This window comes from Ambystoma mexicanum, chromosome 9, assembly GCF_040938575.1.
Source record: "Ambystoma mexicanum isolate Mex_15411 chromosome 9, UKY_AmexF1_1, whole genome shotgun sequence".
Lineage (NCBI taxonomy): Eukaryota > Metazoa > Chordata > Amphibia > Caudata > Ambystomatidae > Ambystoma > Ambystoma mexicanum.
The window spans coordinates 548,207,229-548,234,494 of NC_090931.1; the positions used below are offsets into that span (position 1 = coordinate 548,207,229).

A 27,266-nucleotide genomic window follows, 5' to 3' on the forward strand; every position below is an offset into this window, starting at 1 on the left:
CATTCTTTGGAACTGGGAATGACTCTCAGAAAGTCTAGGAGACTTATCCTGAGTAGACTTGCTGGTTTTAGAAATAGCAGCAGACTTGGGCTGGTCTGTCCGTTTAGGAGGAGTGGAGTGTTTTACAGGTGTGGAAGAGTGCAGTGGCTGCTTCTTCTGCTGTTTTCCCCCTCCCCGTGAGTGGAAGTGTGTTTTCCCTGTCCCTTTGTGGTTCCGGAGGTTTTCGACGCCTGGCGTCGAGGATCGGGGGTAGAGTCCCTGTCCTTCGAACGTGGGGCCGCGCTGATCTGGTCTGCGGGCTCTGACTCCTGGAGAGCGGCCTGGGGGTGGAAGTCGTCTTCGTCCTTCGACGATCGAACTTCCGTTAGCTTAGGGAGCGAGGCTGTCTTTAGACGCCATAATGCCCTCGCCGTCCGAAAGCACGGCGTCGCTGCCATCGCTGAAGGCGCCCTCCGCTGCCATGGCCGCCTGCCTGGCATGGTGGGCCCAACGCTTCGTAGAACGGTCCTCAAGTGTCTTAGGTTTAAACCTACGAGGGTGGTCCCTCGGCAAGCAGAGATTGCACGTGGCGTGCCTGTCGACCCAAGGGTATTTGCGATTGCACTTGGGGCAGAATTGAAAAGGAGTACCCTCCATACGCACCTTGAGGCAGCGGGCTGGTAAGTGTAGGAAATGTATAAGATGTACTATATACCAAGAGTGCAGAGTATGTCCAACCCCCCAATCTCCCTACTTGCAGGGCCGAGGCCAGAGGCCTTCCAAGGCTCGGGCCGAGGCCAGAGGCCTTCCGAGGCCCAAATACGTCATGCAGCAGCCGACGGTCGAATTCTTCTCCAAGCCGGCGTCGAGTGTCGAAGTTCGACGTTGGGGTGGGGAAAGGATGTAAATTTATCGATATTTTAGCAAAAGTATGGCTAAGGCCAGGGGACTCCGCAAAATGCTTCCGACCAGTATGGCGGAAAAAAACAATCTGAGGATCCTAGACGCGTGAGGGATCTTGGGTACAGTGGACGTCACACTAGGGATAGTATTACTGTCACGCCCTGTGTCGACGCCCATTTTTGAGTTTCGAAAAACAAACTTATACTCCGCAGCTTCCACTAGATGTCGGCCTATGCACAGCATGTGATCTAAGCAGATTCCACAAGCCTCAGAAATATATATACATATACACACACACACACACACACACACACACACAGCTACTATAAACCATATTTTTCCGTTTGTCTTTTTTCTCAATACTGTACCAGTGAGCAAGTTGGGCACATGTAAAACAAATAGGTAACTTTTTCCTTTTGTAGCTTGTGAAACCTTTTTAAATTAGCATGCTTTGCACAGATTAGCAATCAGCATGTTTTCTGGTAGAGGTTATGTGATTACTACAGTATTAAATACTTTTCAAAGTACTGCCTGTGCCACTTGTTTGTTTTGAGACGGTATGCACCAAGCTCCATGGTGCAACTTTGAATATCCTCACTAATGGAACATTTGCTAGGAAGGGAATTATTGCCCCTTTTGCCTTAGTGGAATGAGTCTTGGATTTGTTTAGTAGAGGCATCTAACACCTTTAGCTTTCAGATAGTTTGTACAACATCTCCCATCAGCCCCAGCAAGCAAAGCCAATGGTGAGGGCTCATGAAAATGTCAGTTCAACTAAACTGGTCAGCTGCGGGTTGCAGAAATCTGGTCTAGTAGTTTGATTTCTAGTTGATAGTATTGCAGAATGATAGGTTGCACCATCCATCTTGATACCCCTTAGCTGTTGGGCTATCCCGTTAAGTACTAAACTAAAAGACAGCAAGTACTTGCTGGTCTTTGAGGAGTTTGTTCTGTGCGTGTGAAACGTGGCTCTCTGCACACGTCTAACCGGTGAAGACTTCCCAATGCACGAATGTGGGGTTCTTTAAACAAAACGGCTAACAATTGTTGGGTTGACATGCATTTTTATAATAATCATTCATTTATAACGCGATTGCGGGACAATATTTAACATCGTCATGACACCCAGTATTAGGGGGGGGTGAGGATGGTGGGACGTATGGCGGAAAGTGGACTAAGGACGGCAAGTAATATAATTACTCTTACGTCCCATCCCCTTTTCTCCATACTGCCTGGGTGATTACAACTGAATGTAGCCCCAGGGTGGAGAGGAGACCCTACCTAAGCAAATAAGTTTTAGAACTGCCTGCCCGAAGGCCGTGTATGACTTAGAGCCGGCGTCCAAACGGTTATGCTTACAGAAAGCCTAAAGGGTGGCCCAGGTGGCCACCCTTCCTATGACATGCCACGGAACCTGCCGCTGAAAAGCAATGGCCGTGGCCTTGGATCCAACAGTGTGGGCTTGCATGTTAGCTGGCAACGGCTTGTGCTGCCACTCATAGGCCTCTCATGGACGCAACCATCCACTGTGCAATAGAAGCCTTGAATGTTTGATACCCGAGTCTGGCGCCCCCAAAGGTGAAAAAACGAGCATCTGATTTACGAAAGCCCTTAGTCCTGTCCAGAAAGAATTTGAGCGCGCCTGACATCCAGACAGTGCAAGAATCTCTGAGCCCCATCCTTGGGGTCAGCGAAGAACGTTGGCAAGACTATTTCCTCGTTTAGATGGAAAGCAGAGGTTATATTAGATAGAAACGCAGGGTGAGTCCGCAGGACCACCTTATATCTCTGGAAAAAGATATAAGGTGCCGATAACACCAGAGCCTGGATCTCGCTGACTGCGAGCAGAGGGGAGTCCCACTAGCAAAGTGGTCTTAATGGTGACCAGCCTGATGTCCTGACGCGATTGGCTCCAAGGGTTTGCATGCCACGGCGCCCAGAACATTGAGGTCCCACACAGGGAGTGGCCTCTTGATTGGCGGTTAGAGCGACAAGCCTGCCAGATGTTGGACTATCGGGTTGGAAGAAGAGAAGATTTCCTCCTCCAAGTTTCTGTAGGCCCCTATGGCTACAGGTGTGACATGTGTCCACCTGTGCGTGAGGTGCACTAAGAAGGAGAGTACGTCATCCAGTGTGCACGCAAGGGGGGTCGATCACCTTAGCGTCTGCCCAATGACAGAACCTAGTCCATTTACACTTGTTTTGGCTCCTGGTAGCCTTGCTCCTGGCGCATTGAATAATCTCCAAGTTAGCCTGTGAGAGGCTCAGGTCCCAGAGGGTGACCTACTCAGAAACCACGCTACGAGGGCCATCTTCTGTGGTGCAGAGTGGATGACCATGCACAACCCCCCCCCCACGCTGGCACAAGAGCACAAGAGATGGGCTGGCCCCAGCGGAATGTGAATGGGTGGTCCGTGAGGCTGAGCAGTTCGGAGAACCACGGTTTCGCCGGCTGCCACAGAGCTATTAGAATGATGCAGAGGTGACAGGTTTCCTTTATCTTGTGTTTTACCCTGTGGACCAGGGGTGTGGGTGGAAAGGCATAGGCTGTCATGCCTTCCCACCGAATCTGTAATGCATCGCCCATGGAGCCAGGGCCTCGGCCCTGCCAAGACGCAAACTGGTGGCACTTCCTGTTCTCCCAGGAGGCAAACAGATCCACCTGATGGTGCCCCCATCTGCTGAAGACGTCCAGCAGCAGCTGGTCGTTCAATTGCCACTCGTAATTGTCTGCTCCCAGTCTGCTGAGCTTGTCTGCTTCCAAGTTGGCCTCCCCCGGGAGGTGGACGGCCGGGAGGTAGATGTTCTTCAAGGCCCATTCCCACATGCTGACCCGATACCCCCTGCTTGTTGACATAGTACATGCTGGTGGAGTTGTCGGTCTGGATAAGGACGGTCCTGCCCCCAATGAGCAGAAGGAAAGCTTGGAGAGCTAGACAGATGGCCCAGAGTTCCAGCCAGTTGATGTGCGACTCCTGTCGGGTTCAGACTCCATGGATGCTGTGGCTGTCCAGAGTGGCTTCCCGGCCCTCTATGGAGGAGTCCGTAGTGATGGTGACCTGCGGAGGCGGCTGCCGGAAGGGCTTGCCTGTCCGCAGGTTGCAGTCCCTGGACAGTCATGAGAGGTCTGAGTGGAGAGAAGGAGGTATGCTGATCAGCTCTGTTTGGGAGCCCTTCTTCCGATTCCATGACGCTGCGAAATGCAGCTGTAACCTCATCCTGAGTCTCGTGTGTGGCACAGCTAGGAGAACCGCTACCATGATACCAAATAAGTGTTGGTACCACCAGGCCGAGGTCACTGCTTTGGTAAGGAAGTGTGTAGTGGCCCTCTTGATGGCCGTAATCTTGTCCTCCGAGGGAAAGACCTGCTTGGAGCTCGTAATCCCAGAGGAGGCCCAGGAAGGTGAGGCTCTGCGTGGGCTGCAGCTGAGACTTCTTGAGGTTGATTGTAAACATGTCATAGAGAGTGCGCATAAGTGCAGAGGAGGTCTGGGTAACCCCATCCGGTGAACTAGCCCTGACGAGCCAGTCGTCCAGGTACCAGTAGACATGGTGGCCCTGGGTCCGGAGGAGGGTTGCCACTGCATTCATGAGTCTGGTAAATACCCTGGGGGCTGAGTTGAGGCAAAAGGGTAGCACCTTGTACTGGAAATGGCAGCCCATGATCCTGAAGCGCAGGAAGTAGCGATGTGGTTGCCAAATTGGGATGTGTTGATAGGCGTCCTTCAGAACCAGGGAGCACATCCAGTCTCTCCTGTCTAGTGTCTCCGCAATGAGTGCTGGCGTAACTATCTTGAATTTCTGAGGAGTGGGGGAGACGGTGGGGGGGGGGGTGGGGGTGAAGAAGTCGAGGGTGGATAGGTCCAACACAACTCTCAGGAGAGCCTGGTTCTTCTTTTGTATGGTGAAAATCCTGGAATAAAAGCACAATCCTCTCTGGGAGGCTGGGACTTATTCCAGAGCCTGGCTGAGCGACCGGATTGCCGTCTTAATCTTTGGGAGGGGAGAAAGAAGGGACCGGTGTGCGGTACCCCGAAGACACTACAGAGAGGATCCAGGGGTCCGTAAAGTTCTTGTGCCAAAATTGCATGTGAAAGGCAAGCCTGCCCCTCACCGGAGACACGTGGACCCGAAGGGACGTGTCGGGCTTTCTTTCCTTCTGAGGCTGCTGCTGAGGAGGGGGGACTGGAAGAAGCCCTTGCCCCTCTCCCTTTTTGTTGCTTGCTCTGTTGCTGACTGGGCGAGCGGTCAGGTTGTCTCTACCTCCGTTCCTGGAAGCCCCGGAACCTGCTGAACGACCGGCCCCTGTCAGAGTGTTGATGCGACTGAGTTAACGCCTTGGGTGTGGCCTTCGTCAGGCTAAAGACCTCACAGTTTGCGAGCTGTTCTCATCTAATTCCTCATCAGTGGTAGAGTGAAAGAGGTTGCTACCCTCTAACTGAAGGTCCAATATGCGTTCCTGGACATCAGGGTTACATTTAGTAGCCCGAAGCCAGGCCATCCTTCTCAGGTCTATGGCGATGCAGATGGCCCTGCGAGAGGTATTGATGTGGGCCACAGTGGACTCCATGATGTCCTGGGCTACCGGCTTGGCTTCTCTTAGACCCGCTTTGAAGCGTGCCCGGCTCTGTACTGGAAGCTCTGGAAGGTAGTCTGCTATTTCATGCAAAAGCCTCTGGTTAGCGGCTGCCAGCATGGCACAGGTGCAGCCAGGCATTGCAGTACAGCTTCTTCCCGTACACCTCCAAGATCTTCTCCTCTTTGCCGAGCAGTGCTGAGGACGACAGACTTCGAGTAGATTGACGACGCAGCAGTCACCGAAGAGTGCGGTTGATGGTGTGCAGACAGCAAGAGTAGATTCCCCCTCTGTCTGTCTATACTTGGCACCGAGGCACAGATTGACAGGTTGGGCCAAGTATGGCTTGAGCAACCCTTTTTGGCAAGGCAACTTCCTTCGTCATCGGGATGCCCGTTTTGGTAGGGGGTTGTAATGTGAGGACTTCTGCTAAGACCCCCCTGCTCAGGCTGCTCTACCTCAGGTTGGGTGCTGGGCACCGTGGGCTGCAGTGTGGAGACCAGAGCTGGAGGGGAACCGCCTGTACTGTGCCAGGCAAGGGATCCGGAATCGAAGGAGCCGGCAGGGGCAGCAGGAGCTGCACTGGGGCCTGTGGCCCCAGAGACATGGGAGGAATGACTATGGGCGCTGGTGGAGTGACCGGAGGAAGCAAGTCCCTGACTGCATCCTGCAGGATGGCTGCCATCTGGGGGGTTCGCATCAGCGCCAGGAACCTTTCGGAGAACCTGTTTGAGGTGGCAGGTGATGGAGTGGTCGGAGCTGCTGGGGCCGGAGCGTACTCTGTACAGGTTGCAGGGGAAACATGCCCTGTGCTGCTGCTGGATGACACCAGTTCCACCTTGAAACTTATTCACCCGCCTGCTCTGTTCCTAGGCATGGCATCGGACGAGAGGCCATGTTATCTGGCACAGCGGCCATTTTGTCGTGCCACTTGCCAAAGTCATGGTGCATGGCTCCCTGGGCCAGGCCTCCTCCAAAACTCTTTGTGGTGGAGCACGAGGCCCAACTTGCACCTCAGGCCTGGAAGGTGTACTGCCCTCTGCATTATCGCCAGTAGTGTTGTGTGCAGGCGCCCACTTGGACATTGAACCGGTACTAGGGCGTTGCTGCTCAGGTGTAGACCCGGTAAAAGAACCTTGCGGTACCTCAGCACCGATTTGATGACCCCTCTGCCGTGAGGCCGCAAGCTGGACTAGCCTTGGTGCGTGTGCTGGTACAAGAACCCGAAGGGATCCTCCCGCTCAGGCGTTTCCTCAGGAAGGAGTCGCCCTTTCAGGGTTCGATGGAAGATCGAGGCCCGACAAAGTACCACTATCTTTGTTTGACTAAGTTCAAGTCCTCTGGATGAGATCTTTCGAAGTGCTCCCTCCACCTAGCTGGCCTGTTCTGCAGTGTGCGTGGAGTCAGTGAGTCGCACGCGGTACAACCTTCCCAGCTGTGGTCGGGGCCAAGGCAGCAAAGGTAAAGAGCGTGAGGGTCGGACGTAGGGACGAGCCCCTCGCAGGCTCGACACCTGCTGAAGCCCGCTTAAGTCGACATGCGCCGGGTAGGAGCGTGACGCCGGAGGACCGAGTACCTGAATGACAGAAAGAAGACAAAAAGATAGCAGAATTCAGGGAGCAGCGTCTGGTATTACATGGCCAAAGCCAAACCATGGAGCGCTGGTGAAATCGTCCCGTTCCAGTCGATGCGGAAAAGGGGCCTGAGGTGTGGCGCCGGGGGCAGGATTCAGGGTAGCGCATGCTCCCAAGGCCACACCCCGCACGCCTCTAAATTTAAAGGGGAAGAAGGTTTTTTTCTGGTGAAAAGGGTTCTGTCTCCCGTCCCTAGGAAGGGATGCCCATGCAGTATGGAGGGGATGGGACGTAAGAGTAAAAAGATGCATTTTTTTTTACTCTTGGTGGTACATTTCCATTCAGGATTTTAAACATGGGTAGTTTATTTCAATGTGTGGTATATTTATTTTTAATTCAGCCTACACCACGTTCTGCTTTGTCATAAAATAAATCAACTGCCAGTTTAGCATATCCACAACTTATGCAAATCGCTCAAGTCACAGAATTCTGCCAAGGAGAAGTAAGCCAAAGCCATGCCTATAGCATGAATTGTATCAACCCAACCAGACAATTTAAGAATCGTTATACTATCATTTTGAGCAAAGAGTTGGGTTGTAGCAAGGGAAAACCTATTCAAAATGGGTTGCAACCAGTCACCTGTTTGCCCTTTTTGAAGGAGGCACCATCATAGAACAGTTCACAGGATCGCAGCCTCTCCCTCCCTGCAGGAATCGTGAAGGTCAGTGTGATGAATGACCAAGTGGCCATGTCTGGCTTCCACATACAGCTCTCTCTGACAAGACATTTTGAGGACTCCAGCTTCACATAAATGGTTTAAAAGGACAATGAAATTGTTTTCCGCATACTGTTGGTGGCCAGGCATCAATTGGATTTTTCCATGTGTTCGAGAATTACTGGTTACTAGTATGGTGTTTTGCCCAATCTTCAGCAAAAACCGTGCTCATAAATTGTACCATTTCAACCTATTATTTAAAGGCTGAAAATCCCTTGCCAGAATTTGAACATATGCATAGAGGTTCCCCAAAGATCTCTGTAGACCTCCCAATTTCTGTACATAGCTGAAGTTGAGCAACCCAATTAATTGTTCTCCCATCCCATGACTCTCCTCAAAATTCCCTCCCTGTATTCACCACCCTGTTTTGTACAGTGCTCTGTAGCTTAGTGACTAGGTTTAAGCTATAATATTCCTATACATATCAAATTATATACAGACTACTGCTCACCTAATAGCTTAATTCGTGCTATTATTTCGTAAAACCATGGCTGAAACCGGATTCGGAAATTATGCTTGTGTCCTGGAATTGATTGCACATGTCACTTTGCATTCCTGTTTAATTTTATAATTTAAGTGGACAAGCACCAGAAAGCAGCGTAGCAAGCATTTTTCCGAATTTACTTGTATAAAATTGAGGTAAGTGCTTGAATTCCTATACTGGGACTGTGGCGAGTCAGAATGAGGATGCCGACATTTCCAACATGTGTTTATTAAAGAAAAATAAGGTCCAACTTTCCCCATCGCTGTAGGGGTATTACCTACCTATTTTAACCACTAAGGTGCTTGTCAGTCAGTAAATGTCCAAAGGAATACATCTGCTATGCAAAACTAATGCTGGCTACCACTTTTCTAACAAACTAAGGTCCATAGAATAACTCCCTTCTCCTGATGGATGATTTTTGCACTTCTCTAATCTTTCAAATTTGTTAATATTCAATTTTTGAATATGCTCTTGTTACTTTCTATACTAGTTGCTGTAGTTGTCTTTGCAGACTTAGCTTTCCTCTCTTCTTTAAGGATTACTTTCTTGGGTCTTTGTCGAAGCCTTTGATTGGTGTGAATGCAATCTGGGTAACTCTTAAGAGTCTTTCGCTAGGTGTTTACAATTAGCATTCAAACTTTCTTGGTGTAGCCATCCACCACTATTACAATATACAGACATGGAAAACATTTATAGACCAGAAGAAAATTCAATTTTCATACAGTGTCTTACATTCTCAGAACTCAATTTTATTGTTCTAAAATTCATGAATGGAATACTAAAAATCAATACATTACAAATTATAGTGATACAAAAGGTACCGTTTAAAAAATGTATATGATCAAAATGAAATTCTCATGTTAGAACAGTAGAAAAACTCAAAACACTCATGATAATTAATGAGTGACACGCACATCGGACAAAACTCCCTCAACAAAATTAATAGTAAATTAAAATGAACTAATTACACTTAAATGTACAAAATACATAAAAATAACAAATAAGACAATTGCTGACTTATCAATAAAATATAACAAAGACAAAATAAAGTTAACTGTTAAATGTAATAACTATCTAGCTGCTATATATAACCTGGTCATTCTAAATGCAACCCATAAGATCCCAACGTGTTTCTTTCCATTGAACCAAAGTCTTTTACTGATTGGAAATTCTTCAGGGGTTTTATAATGTTGTGGGTCTTGCTGGTATAAACTTCATAACAAGTATTCAGTGGTAGAATCGTGCTCCTTGAGTTCACCCATTGACAATCAAATTATCAATCAAGGTTGTTAGAAAGGAATATCAATTTCCTCATTAGGCCAAAAACCTGAGTCACTACAGGTGAAACTCTATCCATTAGTTTAGATCTCATGAAATTCAGCGTACACACATACAAGTGTCAACTTGTAAAGTAATTAACTATCACGGCCGGATATACCAATTCGGTCAACCTTAATGTTTGGTCTCCTGACTTCAATACGTCTGGATTGCTCCCACCTCCAATGATGGGAATGCTTGTTCTTTTCTCCTCAGGAATCGCCATCACTTTAGCTTAATCATAGTTTTCGTTTTATTTACATCATTTTCGCCCGCAAGCTGACTCTTAATGATTCTCTCCACCAAACTGGAAGTCTGCCCACTATGACATCCCTGTGGTCACCCCCATCCCACTTTGGGCTCCATTTGCTGCTGTGTCTCACTTTCTGCACACGCTGATCTTCCAGCGTTTGTTTCATGTGTTCTGAATGTTTCCGAACGGCACAGGCTCAGTGGTTCTATCCAGCCCTCTACCGAGCTTTTACGCTCCCAGGAGGTCTCCCCTGCATGCGTATGCATTTCTCTCAGTTTCGTTCGGCCTGCACTCTATTCAACTTCCTCGTCCCAGTTGGAGGTTTTTATTTAAATAGACATTTTAGTTTTCTTTCTGGTGATGGCATAACATAGCTTTCTCTTCAGCCAAGTCTTGGGACTTAACACTACTTTGGAAATTAGAAAGTCTTGTTGTATGCCATCATGTGACATGGTTTAGGGAGTTCCTCACAATCCTTATGCCCCAAGGGGTAGTCTCCCCCGGTGAGGTCCTACTTGCCTCTAGCCCTACGGAAGGAATTACAGAGCGGGCTTGTTAGGTAGGTTTTTCTACAGTCCAATTGGTTTGGGATTCTACAAGATCTCTTGGTGTCAAGGCCCCAACTTCTACTATAAGCCTGTACTACCCAAGGTTGGTAGAGGGGCAGAGCAGCCAGGCTGATTTTAGGAGAGGAATGTGAGCTGTAAATCAGTACAAGGAAATCAAAACATACCTGAATCCAAAGAAACACTTACACACTTGCAGGTTTATCAAACATAGTGATTGCAGGAAGGTTGCAGGACTTCCTGGGACAGCTCACATTGACCAGGCCAGAGGAGAAAGTCGTCCTAGGTGGAACTTCGCGGTTAGAGAAGTGTTCCTAAAGTCCTACTTGGAGGTAATCAGTCTGTACTACTCAGGAACCTTGGTAGAGTGGCAAAGCAGTCAGGCTTATAAGAGGAAGATGTGAGCTGTACAGAAGTACACTGAACTGAGCAATAAAATTCAAAGAAACACTTACACAAATAAATGTATAGAAAAATATATACTATATTTACACAAGAGGTTTTAAAATTACTAACACATTAAACCAAAACACACATTACTTGTAGATACTTTTCAAAGGCCACTTCTTAGTTTGTAGTTGCTTGCTGTTACAATTGTTAGAGCATTTGACATTAATGACAGTTCTACCGTATTATCGGTAATAACACGCACAGCTATACAGTAATTGTATTTAGTTAGTAAAACCACATCAAATTATATCTTTTTGGAAGGAAAACAGTTGGTTAGTCGAACAGTAGCAGAGCTTTAGGTTCTTGAGGCAGATACTTTACACACTAAAGCTTTTAAAGTCCAATTCGCAACCTTAGCTAAAAGGCAGATCCGAGAGGGCTCAAAGTCTTGTGAAGCAGCAAAACAGCAAAGTTCCTGTGGGTACTTTGTAGTCTCTAGATGAGGATACTTAGAAGAATAACAATGTGGGAGACTCTTTTAAAGGATTTGAAAACGGGACATACAGCAGATTGGTTCAGGGGTAGGAGTGGACACCCTGGACACCTCTAGGAGCACTCCAACGCTCTGGATGACTTCTTGGATCAAAGTAAGCATAACCTTTTCTCCCCATGGTACCTTTGGTTTGAAGAAATGTTTGTGGCTGGATTATGCTCGATGTGGCAGCACTGGATTCAACCTCCGGATTCCTTGGTCTGGTGACTAAAGGCTTGACAATGGAGGGGATCTCAAAGCAGCAGCCTCGAAGCAGGACCAATGGCATGGATTTCTTCAGCTTCTCTAGTCAGTCCGTGGTTTTGCCGCCTTTTCTGTAGCACCAACAAACGACAATTCGCCCAGTCAAACTTCGATTCCTGGAGTCCTGAGCTCTGGTGAGGGGACTTGGAGGAGTAGGAGTGTGTCTCAGGGGGCTCACCTGGAGATCAAAGATTTGGATGGATTCAGCCTTGGCAAAACGATGCACTACGATTGGGTCAGAGGTCTCATGGTATTTGCGGTCTGCAGCTCTGGAAGACAATTGCACCTCAGGAGATGGCTCATATTGTAGTTCGTCTCAGGGCTGGTTGGTCCCAGCAGCCAAAGGGAAAGAGTCAACCTCCTCAGAGTTCCTCTGTCGCATAGAAAATGGGGTCAGGATAGCAGTGCTCGGTTCATGGGAAAGGGTCTGCAAGCGTCACTGGTCGTCTTCTTCGGTTACTTCAGTTTCCAGTGGTTCACTTGCCTTTCACCTCAGGAACCTCACATTTTATTCAGTTTCAGAAAACACTCCTCAGCAATCTCTCAGCAGCTTACAGAAAGGAGTGGTTGCTGTCCAATCAGGACAGCCAGACCCAGAGGTGGAGCTGGTTCCATTCAGGCACACAGGCAGACTCCTACCACACTTTCTGCCTGCCCATACACACTGGCGCCTAGGCGGGGGGACACAAGGTTTCCCGACAAAGGCAAAAACACACACACAGACCCTCTCAGAAAGGTAAAAGTGCCAACAAAGAAGAACCACGCTAGAAATGGCAAAAAAGGAACAGAGCCACCAAGTTAGTACTCAGGTGACCCTATTCTGCACAACCGGGACTGTGAATACAGTCTGCTGTTAATAGTACAAATGTTGGTAGAACACGTCCACTGCCACCAGCCATTACTATAGGCTGTCTTTGTGAATAAAAAGATGGCCCTCCCCGAACTACTTCCCGCAGCCGCACGAAGGTTGACGAGGAAGGTGAATGAGAATGCAACTTCTTTTGGATCTTCGCTAAGAAAGCATCCTGAAAGGATCTCATCCTCTTCTTACTGGAGAGAGTGCGCTCCTTTGACATGCCAGCTCTGGAAGAGGCATGACTAGCTGGTGGTCGCCATCAGAGGCCTTCCCTTCCTCAAACCAAGCTACCAACCTCCGATGGTGGTCCTTCCAGGTCTTTAAGGCGAAGGACTGGCAAATCGGACATCCGTCTGCATCGGGGTGGAGAACGTAAATGCACAAGGTGCTAATCCTCAAAGATATTCTTCAGGACGCAGTTCTCAAAGGGCCCGAAGAGGCTTTTCTTTGTGGCATCTGCCATGGTCAAGGTTTCAAGGTGAAGGCCCAAGCCTGGGCCTGTGGCGCCACGGGCTGGAGAGCAAACTATGGACAGAGGATCTCCACCAGCAACGGAACCCGTTGGCGGTATTCACGTGACAGTAGACTAAGCAAAGAATTTTTGCAAAAATAGGCAAAAGGAGTCAAAAAAACAACCGATTGAGGAGCGAAACATAAGGACTCCCACAAAAGAAATGCGCTGTAAACAGCTGAAGATGGCCACCAGGGGTGGAGCTCAGGAGGAAGTGTGTTATTGGCTGGGGCAGTATGCCCAAAGTAATACTGAGGGCTTTAGAGGAGACCAGCTTAAAGCTAAACGGCTTTAATTTACCAAGGATTTCCAGCCTGATGACAGGGACTATTCATGAGCATGTGAAGCCGTGCAAGACCCCATGCTGGAGAACATGCATTGATACTTATAATGAAGAAATTGAACCATTGAGAAATAGTGGAAGACGGTATAAATGAATCTGAAGTATGAAAACCTTTATCATGCTCACAATTTTCATGCATCTATTTGGGGATCCCTTTTCAACCTTATTTTTAAAATTATATTTCTAATGTTCTTCTCCAATCAGAATGATCACCTCATTCAATACTATTTATATTTTTAATTTTATATTATGTGAGATTTATGCATTTCCTCCGTCAACCAATGAGGGGCTGAAGGGGGGGGTTGGCCATATAATTACCTGTATCTTGTTGGGCTAACCAGAAGCCGGCCTGCCTCTTTCACAACTGGATAATACGTTTGTGTTGGTAACAAAGATTCCAACTGTGAAACAGTGCATAAAATAACACTCGGCATCGGATGCTGTCCTTCACAATTAGCGCCAGTTCCCAAGAACTCTCTTCTAGACCATTTGAACATAAATGTTCTGCATCACCACCTTACTTTCCTTTTACAAACTATACACATTTCTTTTAATTAATTACTTTGTACGGACATTCCATTATTCAAAGTCATACTGTGTTACCCAGTATTCTGATCTACCGTGTCCCCTTCTGGAAGGTGGTGTTTAATAATTAAGCACAACTACAAATAGGTGAGCCACAGTAAGTTAAGACTTCCTTTCTGCCTAGCTTTAAGAAGGTGCCCCACAACGAAAGGGCTGGGATTTTTTAAAACATTTAAATGAACTACAAGAGTTATAAAGCATGCATTTACCAAACTTGAGATTCTTAGGTCCGTAGATGCACTCAGACTATTTTATAAATGTAATGACCAATGCCATCCCACATTGGGTCATCAACGTGCAGGGCAAGTGTAGTAGCTGTGTGTGGATACACTATTTATCAAAGTACTCTTGGTAGGTTAAAACCCCTCAAAAATACAAGCAGCAACTCCAAGAAATTATGCTTTTAAACTGCTGCATGTGTCATTTTAGCAAGAAGGAGAAAACAGATTTTCTTCTAGAAATCCAGGTTCAATTGGAATGGTCATTAAAGAAAGATGCAAATCTAAAATGTGAAGGCAGTCTCCAAAATATAAAGAGTTAAATTATCCTCTCAGACAGCACATTCAACACTGTTGGTGGCAAATGCAGGTATTGGATGTATTGACAGCAAAAGCAGAGATCTGTGCCAAACTTTTAGGCTTTACCTTCAGGAAATTCTTCACACGCTCGGGGTCATAGCAGTTGCTTTCCCTGCAGATACGTTCCACCTCTTTGATTTGTCCAGTCTTGCAGGCAGCTTGGATGTATTTGAAGTGCACATCGGGATCCTGGCTGAAATTTACAATAGATCCCAAGAAATAAAATAGACCTGTAACCGAGAATATCCAAATGTGTTAAACAAAATTAATGGTTGATACATTTCAGTTCATGGCAAAAGAACAGTAATCTATAATTCTGAAAATTTTACAGATTATGCAAAAGCCATGTTTGCATTTTTCATTCTGTTACAGGCACTTGGATCAGATGCATTAAGAGTTTGTGATTTCTGTACAAGGGAATACACAAAATGACATGCATTACTTACCGTAATAGCATTTCCAATGATTGTATCTGCTTAGATTCACATGCTGTGCATATAGTCCGACATCTAGTGGTAACCGTGGAGTATTGCATCTTGTCTTTCGAGGTTCCAAGGGGACGTCGATATAGGCGTGTCTGTAACAATATCCCTAACGTGACATGTAGTGTGCCCAAAATACCTCACGCGTCAAGATCCCTTTAATGGTATTTTTTATGCTATGAGGGAGCCTTATGACCATCGGGAGAACAGAAAAGAGAGAAGTAGTAAGATGTCTATGTTCCTTCCATCCGAGTGGGGAGGAAGGGTGGGCACATGCGAATCTAAGCAGATACAACCATCAGAAATGCTTTTACGTTAAGTAATACATGTCTTCTGATATATGTTAATCTGCTTAGAATCACATGCTGTGCATAGACTAGCGAGCAGTACCCAGAGTTGGAGGTGGGTTGCGAGAAGGAACAGTAGTGAAAAGATGTTCTAGCACTGCCTGTATCACCTGAGAATCAGACCTAGAGAGAGCGTCTAGGCAATAGTTTTTTGTAAAGGTGTGTACAGAACTCCAGGTTGCCGCTTTGGGGGAACATTTGCAATGAATGCTATTGACGCCCCAGTGCCTCGAGTGGAATGTGCTCTAGGCTTGAATGGCAGCTCTCTTAGCAACAGTGTAGCAGAGTGTAATGCATTTGACAATCTATCTAGAGATAGTGGATTTGGAGACTGCGTCTCCCTTTCTTCCTGCCGCCACCGAAACGAAAAACGAATTTGTTTTCCTAAGTGGGCGAGTTCTTTCCATGCAGAACATGACAGCTCTGCGTAAATCCAGTGTGCGCAGGTTTCTTTCTCCCATGCTTGAAGGATTTTGAAAGAACGTTGGTAGTTCTATTGACTGGTTCACATGGAACTTGGAAATTAATTTGGGTGCAAATCTAGGGTGAGTGCGCAGAACCACCTTGTCTTTGTGAACTGTTACAAAAGGGATCTAGGATTGAGAGCGCTTGTAGTTCACTTACCCTCCTGATGGAGGGAATAGCTATTAAAAAAAGCGGTCTTAAGGGTGAGGTCTTTAAGACTTGCTTTGTGCATGGGCTCGAAGGGAGCCCCCATAAGCCTAGTCAACACCACGTTTAGGTCCCATCTGGGAGCCGGTATAGAAATGGGAGGGTGAATTCTTTTCACTCTCTCCATGAAAGCTTTAATAAGTGGTATCTTCCACCATGACACTTGTGATGTAGTGTAGGCTGAAACTGCAGCTAAGTGCATTTTTAAGGAGTTGAAGACCAGTCCTGAGTCAAGTAAATGAGTTCGGTATAACAGTGTGTGTGGGAGAGCAGTTAAATCGGGTTAATGCTCTTTGAGTTGCACCAGATGACAAACCGTTTCCATTTGCTGGAATAACAGTATCTGGTGTTCGGCTTCTTTGCTTCCCTGAGAATGTCCATACATCTCCGATGGAGATTCGGGTGTCCAAACTCTATGACCTCAGGAGCCAGGCCGCCAAGTTCAATGTCTGCGGGCATGGGTGAAGCATCTCCCCTCTGTCTTGCGACAACATGTTGTACAGGCAAGGCATCTTGATTGGAGGAGATGGGGACAACTCCATCAGATGAGTAAACCAGGGTTGGCAATGCCCACATGGGGGCCACCAGTATCATTGAGACTGGTTCCTTCTGCATCTTGTGCAGGATATGGTTGAGAAGGGGAGGTCGGGGGCGTAGACACATTTCCCGGACAATGTTATCCAGAGTCCATTCCCCTCGGAGCAGTTCTGGGGATACCTGGAGGCATAATCTTGGCATTGATAGTTTTCCAGAGTTGCGAATAAATCAGCCTCTGGAAAGCCCCATTGTACAAAAACATTGGAGACAATGTCTTTGTGTAATGGCCATTTGTACTCTCTGGGCAACGGAAAGTCTCCCCTGGAACATGCTGTGATAACAGGAACATGTTGCGTTTGAGAGCCCACTTCCAAATGTTCTGAGACAGTTCTGACAGCCCTGGAGAATGAGTGCCCCCTTGTTTGTTCAGATAGTACATGGCCGTGGTGCTGTCTGAGAATTAGGATCGTCTTTCCCTGCAGCTGTCTTTCGAAAGCTTTCAGTGCTTTGAACGCTGCCAGCAGTTCCAGCAGATTTGTGTGGTTGGACGCTATGTCCGACGACCAATCTCTGCCTGCTGTTTGCTGAAGCAGGTGGGCTCCCCACCCTGTAAGGGAGGTGTCTGTAGTTCGAGTAGCTTCCACTGCGGGGGTGGTGAAGGATTTCCCTTTCAAGGGGTTTTCCCACGACCACCACAGCGAGAGAACTAGGGCCGGCGAGACCACTACTAAATCCACCCACTGTCCGTTGGCCTGACACCACTGGCTGCTTAGCCACTCTTGCATTGGCTGCAGGCGCGCGTGAGGAACAAAGTAGATACAGGACGCCATCATTCCTAGCAGACACAGAGCCTTGCATACTGTTACCTCTCGACTGGCTACCTATTGAGGGATTTGAAATAACATGTTTTGAACCCTCTCGTTGGAGGGGAAGACCAGGCCGTCCTTTGTTCGAATTAGACCCCTTAAGAATTGTTTGACTTGACTGGGGTCTAAGCTGGACTTTTTCTCGTTGATGGAGAAACCCAGACTGAATAACAGATCTATTGTCTTTTGGGTATTTGCCAGACATGACTTGTAGCAGTCCCGTTATGAGCCAGTCGTCGAGGTAAGAATATACTGGAATGGATTGCCTGCGCAGTTGTGCTGCCGCTACTGCTAGTACCTTTGTAAGGGTAGTACCTTGAACTGATGTTTGTTCCGTATCATAAATCCAAGGTATTTTCTGTGCGCTGGCAACATCGAAATATGAAAGTATGCATCTTTCATGTCCTGAGTTGCCATGTAATCCCTCTGTGTAAGCAGGGGAATTACTTCCTGCAGAGTGACATGCAGAACTTTTGTGGTTTTACAAATTTGTTCGCTGGGCGCAGATCTAGAACAGGGCGCATGGTTAGATCCTTTTTGGGTACAAAGAAGTACACTGAATAAATACCTTCTTTTAACTGTGATAGGGGTACGATCGCTATGGCTCCTTTTTGTTCCAGTATCTCGACTTCTTGCAGAAGTATGCAAAGATGTTCTGGTGTTGGTCTTCGTTGTCGTGGACGTCTGAATTTTGGGGACCGGTTGAACGCTACACAGTACCCGTGGGCTATGTTTTTTAGCACCCACTGGTCTGTGGTTATTCCCTCCCATGCCTGAAGGAACAATGTAAGCCGGCCCCCGACCGGGGAAGCATGGAAGGGGACCCGAATCCGCGGGTCATTTGGAACCCGAGGCTGGGGAACCTCTAGGGGTAGGGTTCGTGCCCCTTCCTTTATCATGGCGCTGTCCCCTTTGGGGTTTCGGGGTGGTGTAAGTGTTGGTTCCCTGTGGAGATTTCCAGTTGTTTCCTGAAGAGTATTGCTGGTGACTAAAGCGTTGGTCACGAAAAAACCTTCTGTTTCCAAAACCTCGCCCTATGGAGGGTTTCAGTAATTTGGTCCAGACTCTTTAGGGTGTCATTATCCTTTTTTGCAGGCTCTAGGCCCTCGTTGACCACCTTCCCAAACAAGTTGGACTCCTCTACAGGTTTGTTTTTAAGCGACGCCTGCGTCTCAGGTTTAAATCCCGAGTTACGAAGCCATGCATGTCTTGAGGAGTATGCCCTGAGCCAGGGCTCGACTGGCCGTCTCGGCAGAATCCAAGGTTTTCTTTAAAATGCTCTGTTTAACTTGCCTACCCTCAGAGACTGTGGTGAGGAGACTGGTTCGTAAAGGTTCTGGAGCCTCTTGTAGGCCTTCTTGCCTTAAAGCCCATTGCGCATCAGCGTAACTGGCCAATAAAGTGGTGTTATTGGCACTACGCCTAGAGTATGCCGCTGATATGGTAACCCTCTACCCAAGGGCGTAAAGTCTTTTCCCCTCTTGGTAAGGGGTTGCCTCGCCGCTTGACAAAGGGACCCCTGTTCTTTTCCTTGTGGTATTGACTACCAAAGAATCTGGGGTGGAATGACCTCTAATATATAGAGGATCCGAGGGAGAAAGGTGAACGTTTTTCAATTCTTGGGTTTACACCTCGTGAGAGCAGGTGTTGCCAAGGAGAGAGCTAGGCGTTTTTTTAATCTAAAGGAGGAGAGGTATAGCCTGGCTGGTAGCTTCTCTGAGTATATCCTCAACGAAGTCGGCTTCAGGGGCTGCCTCTTCAGTGGCAATCTGAAAGTGTTCAGCTGCCTTACGTAACATTAAACAGCAGCTGATCATCAATTGGAGAGGGGTTTCTTGTAGGGGTGGTTTGAGGGGAGTCCAAAGCCAGAATATCTGTATCTGGACCTTGTGAATCTGGGGACTGCCATGGTTGAGGGTCACCCATATCTGGGTCCGCCACCCAGCCCTCAATGGGCCATTGTTCAATGGACTCATGTTCTTTGTTAGAAAAAGGATTTTCCTCTACAGTAACTGGTGGAATGTCCTCTTCAGTAATGTCAGTTATATACGTCCTCTTCTAAAGAGGGGTCAAAGCGCCTTGGGAATTTAGTTTTAGGGTTAAAAGGGCTTTCATCGCTTGGCCTTCTTGGTGTAGGGTGTATTGAACGTGACACAAACCTGCCCAGCCTTACCATGCAGTCTTCCAACTTTTCTCTAGTCCAGACTGATGACCTAGAATGGTCTAGAGGTGGAAAGGTGTCTCTAGCACCGTCTTCCGTTGAAAAAAAGTGTCTCTACCACTCTCTTCCGTCGAAAAACTGTACAGATTTTTGTCTTAACGTCGAAGAAAGTCCTTCTCCTTCAGAGAATTCCTCTGGCGGGACCGATGAAGGTGGGAAATCCCTATGTCTTTCTCTCGACCTATGAACGGTCTCCTTAGATCTCGGCGGATCCTTGGGCCTCTCGGAAACTTTCGAAGAGTCCCTAAACTGCCGTCTATGAGAATCGGCGGACACTATTCTTGCCAGGCTGTCTTCGACGTCTTCCGCAGACCGGAGTCGCGTAGCAGCTGACTAGTGTAAGGGAGTCTTTTTTGGCAGAGCCGAAGCTTTGCCTTTATCGGCCACCTTTTCCGGTAACGCCGTAATTTTCGGCGGTGGTAAGGCCTAGTTTTGAGTAGTCTTCGGCTTCTTATCGCCATACACTTTCTTGTGATGCGTGTTGGCGGAAGTATGTATTTTTGGGGTGGCGCCCTTTGTCTTGGATTCCCCAGTCGCTAGGCGCATATGTGGCTGCGGGGAGGGCTGGCGAACCTGGCGGTCGGCGGGTATCGCCGGAGGCACCGGTGTACCCGTTAGTGCTGAAGTCTTCTTCGACAAAGTAAGGCTGGGGGTTGTATGCCTAGTGCCGTTCACATGTCCGTCTTTGTCGATGGGTTGTTACGTCCCCATAGCGGAGCTTACGCCGTGCTCATCGGGCCGGGGACAGACTATGCGAACGCGAGCATTCCGTCGAAAGGTCAACAACCTCCAGTTCGGAGGTCAGATAGTCACTCTCGCCGTCACATTTGGTGCTAGCGGCAGTGGGAGAATTCCCAGCCTTGGACATACCTTAGGCCGCCCACCGTTTTACCCTACGCTCCTTTAAGGTCTTGGGGCGGAGGAGCTTACAAGCCACACACCCTTCCGCTTTGTGATCGAGGGGCAAGCACCGGTTACACCGTCTGTGCTTATCCTTCCACGGGAGTTTGCTCTTACAAATAGGGCAACATCTAAATTGAGTCCTCTCAATAGCTGAGGACACACAGAGTGACTAAAACCAAACGGGAAAGAGGAAGGAAAGGTAAAGGCATTTTCAGTTTGAAAAGAAATGTCCACCCCGACCCCACTCTCCCTACTGTATAGGCTGGCGGAAGGCCCGGTCATGTGGTCGGCAACACCGACAGAATCACCGTCTGTCGAAGTTCTCGCAGGTCTTTGGCTTAGATTGGAACAGCCGTTGAGATAAGGGACGGAAGGGGTGATTTTAACTATTTTTCTTGAATTATTCAACCAAAGGTCGGTTGGAAAATAGCAATGTTCTTTACGAACTGCGCATAAGGGCGACCAGGTATCTGGATGGAAAAAAACGATCTGAGGGACCTCGACGCGTGAGGGATCTTGGGTACACTACACGTCAAGTAGGGATAGTGTTGCAGGCACGCCGATGTCGACTTCCCCTTTCGATTCTCGAAAGACAAGATGCAATACTCTGCGGTTACCACTGGATGTCGGACTATGCACAGCATGTGATTCTAAGCAGATTAACAAACATCAGAAATATATATTGGTAATGCAATAAAAATGATGTGTATGTGTGTGGATATTTGAGTAGGCACTGCAGAATGACTTATTGCCTTGTTGTTTAGGTTGCTTGAATTAGGCCATAAAAATGCCTCCACTATTATTTTTTTGAACTATAACAGCCAATACATCAGAGTCGCCGTGAAACCAACTAAAAGAGTGCAGGAGGACCAAAAATAACTTTGCCTTTCAGGACAACTACACCCCAGTCTGAAAATGGCCTACCGACCCTGACCAAAGGATCCGTTTCAAAATACTGCATGAACCACAAAGACATCTGGTACAGAAGCCTGAAATACTTATAAACCCAGTCTCACAAATACCAAACACAACCCTCAAATCAATGTCAACCGAGAGATAACAACAGTCATACGCTAGCAAGTCGAGAATAGGTTTGAAACTATCTTTATCTGGGCATTACCTATGGAATAACCGACTTTTAGAGTTTTGAAGCAAAGACCGCTTCATCAAGTTCAGCGAGACATTTTAAACTACACTTTTCAAACTGTTCATCACTCTCCCACCCTCCCTTAACCTAAAACACTGAGTTTGCTTGTGATGCATTACAAAGGCCAGATGCTTCAGGTGCCACGCAAAAGCGCATGTGCTGAGAATATACAAGTTTTACCCCTAATTCTTAAAAGAAAAAACCTTTTACCTTCAAAACTCTTGAATGATTCAAACAGCTCTATCAGAGACTGCGTGGACAGCTGCTCATGGTATTTCGAAGCCACCTGAACACAGATTTGCAAGTTCTGACGAATATTTGCAGAAAGCATGGCTCGTAAGCACTCGAGGGAGTCTTCCACAGAAAGTGAACCGAAATAATTGACCAGCCACTGGAAAAATAAGTAAACATTGTTACACGTGCTACTGGTGTCATGCATGGGAGTAACATATACAAGCTACTTGTTTTAAACGTACACAGTTATGTTCCCCAAAGTTAGTGTTAAAGTTTTACCATGCAAGTTCAATTCAATATTTTCAGCTCAACACACTAAACCCCCATGTACTTTGAGATGAAGCTGCTCATTGATGAAATTCTAAGTTACTCACGGTAGTGACAAACGTACTCCTAGTCAATAGTCCCCTTTCCTCCATAATGTATGGGCATCCCTTGCTAGGGACAGAGACAGAACCTTTTTCACCAGAATTTTCCCCTTTAAATGTAGAGGAGCGCGGCCTTGGGTGCATGTGCTCCCCTGACTCCGCCCCACCAGCGCCACTCCTCAGTCCCAATTGACGTGTCGACAATATTACCATTGCCTAATGACACCAGTTTTATTAGGGGGCAGGATGGTGGGACGTATGGAGGAAAGGGGACTATGGACTAGGTGTACGTTAGTCACTACAGTGAGTAAATTATAATTACTCCTACGTCCCGTCCCCCTTCCCTCCATACTGTATGGGCAATTACAGCTGAATGTAGACCCAGGGCCGAGAGGTGACCCTGTTAAGAAAACAAGGTCCTTAATACTGCCTGCCCAAATGCTGCGTCTGACCTGGAGCTGGCATCCAAACAGTAGTGCTTGCAGTAGGCCGGAGGAGTGGCCCACGTGGCCGCCCTGATTATGACATGCCACTGCCGTGGCCTTGGCTCCGATAGCATGGGCATGCATGTTCGCCAGAAGCAGTTTGTGCTGCCCCTCATAGCTCTCCCTGATGGCCAAAACCATCCACCTTTCTATGGAGGCCATGGAAACCAGATATCCTGGCCTTTACCCCCCCTACCCCCAAAGGTGACAGAGCCACAGATTTGCGGAAGCTCTTGGTCCTGTCCAGATAGAATTTCAGAGCGCGCCTGACATCTAGACAGTGCAAGACCCTCTGAGCATCATCCTTGGGGTTCGCGAAGAAAGCAGGTAATACTATTTCCTCATTTAGGTGGAATGCAGAGACTACTTTATGTAAGAATGCAGGATGCATCCTCAGGATCACCTTGTCTCTATGAAAGGTAGGGTAGGCTTCTGAAGCCACCAGTGCTTGGATTACGCTAGCCCTGTGTGCAGACGTAAGGTCCACCAAGAGGGCCGTCTTAATGGTGGACTAGCCTGATGTCTGCGGGTGCCATTGGCTCAAAAGGTTTGTGAGCCAGGGCACCCAGCACTACCTTGAAGTCCCACACAGGGTGTGGCTTCCTGATAGGCCGGTAGAGCCTGGTGAGGGCTTGCCAGAAGTGGAGGACGAGGAAAAATGTCCTCCGAGTTCCAGTAGGCTCCAATGGCTGCCAGATAAGTGCAGCATGTGTCTATTTGCACCCCCCCCCACCAGGGGGAAAGGTGTGCAGAGAAGGATAGCAAAAAGTCCAATGTGCAAACAAGAGGATCTACTTGGTTTGACTCCACCCAGTGGCAAAACTACGACCATTCGCTTTTGTACTGGCTCCTAATAACATCGCTCCTAGCACTGTCTATGTCGTCTAGGTTAGCCTGCGACAGACAGGCACTTCAATGTGACCTGCCCAGGAACCAGGCTGCAAGGGCTAACTTCTGTGGGGCGGGGTGGATGACCCTGCCTCCCTGCTGTGATAGAAGATGAGCTGGACCCAATGGAAGGTGAATCGGAGGCTGGTCCGCAAGGCTGAGCAGCTCCAAGAACCATGGTCTCGCAGGCCACCACAGAGCTATCAGAATGATGCGGAGGTTACTGGACTCCCTAATCTTGCAGATCACCCTGTGAATCAGGGGAGTGGGAGGAAATACATATGCGTTCATGCTGTTCCACTGTTAACTGTAAGCCCTAGCCCAGGAAGCCTAGGCCCTGTCCCTGCCAGGACGCAAACTGAGGGCACTTCCTGTTGTACCAGGTGGCAAAAATATCCACCTGGGCTGTCCCCACCAGCTGAAGATCCCCCTGAAGTACCTGATCGTTCAATTGCCATTTGTAATTGTCTGCACCCAATCTGCGTCTTGCCACTGATAAGCGTCAGGAATGCTTTGAGAGCGAGCCAGATCGCCTTCAGCTCTAGCCAATTGATATGGGCCTCCAGCTCCTCAAGGGACCAGACTCCATGGACACTGGTTGTCCAGGGTAGGGCCTTTCCCACCCTTCCAAGGAGGAATCTGTGGTTATGGTGAGCTATGATGCTGACTGCTGGAAGGGCCTGCCTATCTGCAAGTTGCAGTCCGTGCTCCACCACACAAGGTCTTGGTGCAGAAAGGGAAGAATGCTGACAAGCTCAGCTTGGGAACCCCGCTCCCGACTCCATGAGGCTGCAAAGTGCAGCTGTAATCTTCTCATTTTGAGCCTCGTGTGAGGCAATGCCAGTAGAAATGCCGCCATGATACCCAAGAGGTGCTGGTACCACCATGCGGAGGTCACCGCTCTGCTGAGAAAATTACCTGTGGTCCTCTTGATGGCTGCGATCTTGTCCTCCAAGCTTGTGTCTATGTTAAGACCCAGGAAAGCCAGTCGTCCAGGTATGGGTAGACATGGTGACATTGGGCCCTGAGGAGGGTTGCCACTTCATTCATCAGCCTGGTAAAGACCCTGGGGGCTGAAACGAGGCCAAAAGGTAGCACCTTGTACTGCAAGTGGAATCCCATGATCCTGAACCTTAGGAAGGACCGATGAGGCTGCCAAATTGGGACGTGTAGTTACAAGTCCTTCAGATCCAGGGAGCACATCCAGTGTCCCCTGCACAGTGTCTCCGCAATAAGCGCTGGCGTAACCACCTTGAACTTTTGAAGAGGGAGGGAAAGGTTCAGGGTGGAAAGATCCTAACAACTCCGGTCAGCCTGGTTCTTCTTGTGTATGGCGAGAATCCTGGAGTAGAAGCCCATGCCCCGCTGGGAGGCTGGGACTTCCTCCACTGCCTGGCTCTCTACGAGCGATCGAATTACCACCAACAGAGTTGTAGTTCCAACCTGTGCTAGTGGAGGGGAGGAGAGCGAGTAACCAGTAGGCTGTAGTCCGTGGACACTACGGATAGAATCCAGGGGTTTGTGCACCAATACTGTGCGTGAAGGGCAAACCTGCTCCCCACCGGGGACACGTGGACCCACAGGGGAATGTCATGCCTTCTTTCCCTTTGAGGCAGGGGCTGAGGAGGGGGGACTAAAAGAATTCCTTAATCCCTGCCTTGTGTTTGCAGCAGTGCTGACTAGGAGATTGGTCAGGCTGCCTGGCCCTTCGTTCCTGGAAGCCCTGGAAACCGCCAAAGGGCCCCCCGCGCTTGTCGCATCGCTGGTACATCTGGCTGTACATTTTGGGAGTGGACTTTGTGAGGCTAGCTAAGGATTTTGCAGTCTGGTAACTGTTCTTCTAATCAAGTTCCTGATCAGAACCCGCCTCTGGTTGATCCTCCTGCTGCAGATGAGGGATACCGAGATACTCCGCTAACACGGCAGGCCGGTCGTGGAAAGCCTGGGCTGACATGGAGGCCTCTGCATCATCCTCATCAGTGTCTCCAGGGTCTGTAGCCCCTTGATCCATGGACTGGGGTCTGCACAATACTTTGGGACGGAATACAGATCTGCGCTGTTGCCCGGAGGGGTTGCTGGCGGAAATGCAGGGACCTGCGGTGGGGCCACGACTGCCCTGGTGGGGAGCTGTTGGGGAGCCAGAGCTGGTTAAGCCTGTATAGGCACAAGTGGTTGTACAGTAGCCTGAGGTTGTTCTGGGGCGGGCGGTACAGGAGTAATCTCCTTAATGAGGCCCTTTAGAAATCCTGCCATCTGATGGGACTTCATTAAGCTCATGAACTTAAAAATAAAAACGCTCCCCGCCGCATGCTGGTGTGGAGCAGTCTGGAGCGGTGGGTTGGGCCCTACCGGACCCCCGTCTGGATTGTGTGTAGCTTGCATCAGTGTAGCGCACTGACAATGATGGCACTGGGTAGGCTGGGAGGGTGAGGGGTGGTGTTACTAGGGCGAGGTCTTGCCTAATTGCGAGAGGCATTACACCCTGTGTGGCTCAGGTTGGGGTGGTTTTACAGGAGTTTTTCTACAGTCCACTTGAGGTAAGATTCTATAAAACGATCACTTGACATAAAGGTCCCCCAACTCGTCCGCACTACCCAAAGGATCTTGGTAGAATGGTAGAGCAGCCAGGTTTATCATAGGAGGAGTATGTGAGGGGTAGGTAAGTACACTGAACCCAGTAAGTACAATAGTCCAAAGAAACTTGCACAGTAAACGTTATATTAAATTTTTATTTATTTTTTATTTATTTTATTACATTTGTTATACGCCCAGACCCGGGCGTATCGCGGGGTAGTTACAGACAATGGGAGAATGCAATCTTAAAAGCGAACACAGAAGTACACAGGAATAACAGTCAATAATATACAACAAAATAGTCAGATATGCACAGTTAATTGGAGTGAATTGGTGCTCTGGTTCAGTTAGTACTTGTTGAAAAGCCAAGTCTTCAAAGAGCTTTTGAATTTTGGGAAGGGTGTTTCGTTCATAATGTGGGTGGGTAGAGCGTTCCAATGTCTGGGAGCCAGTGTTTTGAAGCTACTACCCCCTGCTTTCTCTCTTTTGTATCTGGGGGTTTCAAGGTATGCGTTTTTATTGGACCTGAGGAGTCTGGTCTGGGGCTTCTTCATGACTATGTTGTTGAGGTATTTGGGTGCTTTGTTGGCCATGCAATTGTGAGTGATGCTCAAGGTTTTAAATAAAATTCTAGCTTGGATAGGGAGCCAGTGGTGGTCTCTTCTGGTGTTCGAGATATGTTCAGATTTTTTGATGCCTAGGGCTGCTCTGAGGGCCTTGTTCTGCATGAGTTGAAGTTTGGCTATGTTGGCTTTGGAGGTGCCAAGGAAAAGGATATTACAATAGTCTAGCTTAGACAGTATGAGTGCTCTGGTTAGAGTAACGCCGTTATTGGCTGAGAGGAATTTGTGGCTAAGGGAGATGAGTTTGGAGGTGTAAGAGGTGGACGAGGCTAATGTGTTTACTTGTTTAGACATGGACAGTGTAGCATCTAAGTAAACGCAAAGGGTCTTGACTTGTTTAAGAACAGGGATTATGGTGCCATCGATTGTGAATGATTTGAAAGCGGGCTCAAGGGTATTGATTTTGCTGGAGGAGCCTAGTATGAGGAGCTCG

At 48.1% G+C, this 27,266-nt stretch overlaps 1 protein-coding gene across 2 annotated transcripts in view; it reads right to left on the minus strand.

Moving 5' to 3' along the window:
* The window catches only part of CLTC (clathrin heavy chain), a 1,506,669-nt gene that overhangs the window by 698,171 nt on the left and 781,232 nt on the right, over nucleotides 1-27,266 (minus strand). For both annotated transcript variants that reach the window (XM_069615119.1, XM_069615118.1), the window contains exons 13-14: nucleotides 21,872-22,052; nucleotides 14,553-14,716 (exon numbers count right to left, since the gene is read on the minus strand). In XM_069615119.1, the coding sequence (XP_069471220.1) occupies nucleotides 14,553-14,716; nucleotides 21,872-22,052 (345 nt within the window). The remainder of the gene's footprint in view (nucleotides 1-14,552; nucleotides 14,717-21,871; nucleotides 22,053-27,266) is intronic.